This window comes from Habropoda laboriosa, unplaced genomic scaffold (genome assembly GCF_001263275.1).
Source record: "Habropoda laboriosa isolate 0110345459 unplaced genomic scaffold, ASM126327v1 scaffold153, whole genome shotgun sequence".
Lineage (NCBI taxonomy): Eukaryota > Metazoa > Arthropoda > Insecta > Hymenoptera > Apidae > Habropoda > Habropoda laboriosa.
Window position 1 is genome coordinate 213213 of NW_017100272.1, and position 3693 is coordinate 216905.

At 47.5% G+C, this 3693-nt stretch overlaps 1 protein-coding gene across 1 annotated transcript; it reads right to left on the reverse strand.

The window, feature by feature from the left end:
• Positions 1 to 3226: 3226 nt before the first annotated feature.
• Positions 3227 to 3481, reverse strand: LOC108573516. Its single transcript, XM_017935976.1, has one exon. It carries the CDS (start codon positions 3479 to 3481, stop codon positions 3227 to 3229), a length of 255 nt encoding a protein of 84 aa, XP_017791465.1.
• Between the last annotated feature and the right edge of the window lie 212 nt (positions 3482 to 3693).

The following is a 3693-nucleotide window of genomic DNA, read 5'->3' on the forward strand; positions in this document are numbered from 1 at the left end:
CCTTTTATGCGCGGAATGAGTCTTGTGTCGACGTCGTTACAGATACATGTACAGAACATCGTTGCGCGTACCTCGTAAAGTATCGATTAACTAAATGAAACGATATAAATTATAACACATTGTAGGGTAAAATTGAGCTGCTACGCTCCTTATCCAATGAAAAGTGGTGTTCACGTCGTAGCTGTCCCGTTCAATGATAAAACTGTCCCTTCAACGGTGCTACAGTTGCCAAAGACGAAGCCGTACCGAAAGGGTTAACAATCCCCTATACTTCAAAATCAGAGAATCACCTGACAATTTCACCGAGAGAAGGTCCATGCATCTCGCGACACTTTCAAGTATGCGCTCCAGTCGGTTCGAAGGAGAACGTATGCGGCCAAGGCGGACATTAGCGTGGCACCGGCATAAATTTGTACGCGACCGATACAGGTCTGGTGCACCACCATCCGGCCGTACCTTTTCTCTTCCTGTTTCTGCCGCCTTGGTATATACGTTGGTCCACAGAGCAGACGCATAAGTCTTCCGTCTGTGACCGCGAGGACACCATGTGTGTATGTGTAGGAGATCGTGGCGGAACATTTTCCGCGCGCAAACCGCGTCGCGCGATCCAGCTTTCACGGGGACGCAACCGCGTTTGCTGTTTCCAAGAGGTTGTTAAGCACGCATTTGGTTCGGGTTGTTGCCGAGCTCCACGCATAAATACGTGTAAGCAGCGCGTGTTAACGGAGGCGCGGCGCCGGAGCGGAGCGTTTCGTGGCGCAACGTGAGCCTCGTCGAATAGTTTTCGTGTTTGCTCGTTCCAACGCAGCGACCGTAATGGCCGGAATAAATCTTCCCGTTGAGCTCTTCGCGGGGTCTGGTAATTGGTACCGCGGAATTCTACTTGTCGCGTAAATGCTGCGTATACTAATGGTCAGGTTATCGCGCGAGTTAGGCTCGTTTTTGGGAATTGATCGAGCTGGATGGACCTGCGAAGATTTAAGCAGGGAATTTTTTTTATCTAGATCTAGCGCACAGGGTGTTTCGTTTAAGTTGAATATCTGAATTGTTTCCTGTGTTGTTGAAAATGAGGAAAAATAGGAGTTTACGATCGGAAGCTGTACTTCTGGTGATGACAAAAGATAAAGTGAGTGACTAACGATAAAAGAAATTTATATGACTTGAAACAGTGCATCTATATAGTGTCGTTAGCTCGTGGATTTTTTTAAAAAACTTCTAATCTCACTTTAAGGTCGCTGAGCTCGTCGTGATGTCAGCTGTAATGTCACATTGTAAAGAAACAGATGTCACTATGCAAAAAATGACGAAAACCTGGAGAAATGACACTCGGAATGACCTTCAGAAATTTTTTTTTACCCTCAGACACACGTCTTGAAATCACATAGACTCCTCTTAGTTGCTCTTTAGTTAAGTACTCCTAACATCAGTGCAAATAATTCAGACATTCAACTCAACTGTTCCTCCGAGTGAAATAATGCTCGAAAGATTCCCCCCCGCAAGGTTCGAAAAATCGCCACGACCTCTATTCTCGCCTATCGTTATACCCCAGCCGAGCGACGGCAACATTTCTCAATTTACCACGAGTACAACTTGTCGCCGACGTTCTAAGCGGCTGTTCCCAACAGTTCCCCGAGAGGCTGCGAGCGCGGGCGATGAGACTTATGAAAGGGGCCGAAATTCCCGAAAAGATGCTTATCAGCCCGGGCCGTGGAACGTGTAACTTCCCGACAGTCGTATGTATCTTGAGAGGAAGAGAGAGAGAGAGGAGCTCGCCACGGCGGAGCTACGCCGCACAACGTCAGGGACGAGATTTAGAGGCCGCGACGGCGGACAATGCACCACACCTGCAGCACCTCGAAAAAGAAGAACGTACACCGCGAGAGAAAGGAGGACGGAAAGTGGAAGGGCTGGCGTGGAAGCAAGAGAGAGGAAGGAGAAAGAGGGACGAGTCTCACGGAGAGCTAGCCGAGAGGAAAGAAGAAGAGGAGAGACGACGCGAGGAAGAGAGAAGGAGAATTTTGTCGTCTGGACGAGAAGGGAATAGAGCTCGGTTCTCTCCTCTATGTGCACCCTGGAGAACGGAAACTGGTACCGGTAGCGCAGCGGGATAAACTCCGGAGACGTCTTAAAAGCTCCTTAACATACGTACCGGTAGAAACGAGGTACATCGTTCCGGTGAGGGAGCATGAAAAACGCTTATTCAACAAAAGGTACACAAATCAAACAGCCGTGGACCATGGACGGTTCTCCACATTGTTGCAAAGTGCCGACAACCGAGCTCCTCCTTGCCAACTCTGCTAACTCCTCGCCCTTACGACGATACTCCTGAAACGTATCGTCTGAAATGATCCATTTCGTGTAGGAGAGAAGCTTCTTAGACGAGTCTTAGAGGAGATTACTCGTTGGAGGTAACAATACCTCGACATACACGCTCTATTTCACCTCTTCGCTTCGTTACGCCCTCGAATGATCGATCGAGGATTCCCAGGAACGAGGTGGCTGCTCGCAAGCCCAGCAGCGTCCGGTCATGCGATCCTCGAAGTTGTTCGACGGTTCGATAAATCGACTTGCCTTCGTGGGACGCTCGTTCGGTGGAAAATCAATTATCCAGCTCTGGTAATCGAGGTGTTCTTGTTTCGATGGACGCTTTCGGTAGTTTGGGACTCCCGCTGACGGAGCACGCGGTGAACCGCGAGATTATCACCCGGGAGAAGGAACAGCAGAACGGGGACAGAAGGAACGAGGTATGGAGGAGTAAGGGAGAAGGAGGAGCAGGTTTTTTTATCGGGATATTAATTGAACTTTCGATATATCTTGCGCGGCGAGACATAAATCGGTAACCTTTGAGTTCCTTGTTAAACGGAATTAATTAGTAATACCTGAGACACTGAGAAGCCAGTGTGACTAACTCCGTCGTATTCAATTTATTAAATTTGTTTTATTTGTGAAGAGTTGAGCATCGAACGTGTGTTTTGGTGCTAGAATTGGAAGAATTTCGAAAAGTGGAGGTAATCATTTTGGATTCTGAGTGACTTATTTAATGCCTACGGTTGAGTTGGACATGGAATTGTATCTTTCTCTAAGCTCTAAATAACTATATTAACCCTTTCAAGCCTACGAGTCGATGTGACTATTTCAATAAATTGTTATATCTCAGGAAAACGTAGAATTTTATTAGCAAAATGACACTCGGGACAAGGTTTTTCGTTAGACGATCTTGGACTATTTAGCTCTGAGATGAATCGTCGTCCTCACTGTCGTCGGTGAATCGCGGTTCCCTGATGTGATGAGTGATCGAGCCAGATTTCTCGGTGGCTAGAACATAGGTACCACGAGGCGTCTTCTTGATTCGTCCCATGGCGACTCCAGCCTTGAGAACCTCCATCACCAGGTAGCCAGCGCGAGCGTGAGTGATCTTCATGTTCTTCAACACGTATCGCACGATATCGTCGAACGTGGCACCCTCCGCGGTCCCGTTCATTCTCGTAACGCGTTCTCTAGTTATCACGGAGACATTGGAATCAATGATGGAGAATTAGGATCTCGATCGTTTGCAATTTTAGATCTCCAAGAGTTTAGACCCTTAAGAGTAATTGCATTCGACGCGACTTTATTAATTTTCATTCCTGAATTTGGGTGGGCGAATGCTTCGAGTGAGCCGTCTACAGTCTGCTAAGAAAGTAGTTTAAGTTT

Excerpts from the sequence above, each read along its gene's own strand:
- LOC108573516 (XM_017935976.1), bottom strand. The coding sequence starts at position 3,481 with ATGAACGGGACCGCGGAGGGTGCCACGTTCGACGATATCGTGCGATAC.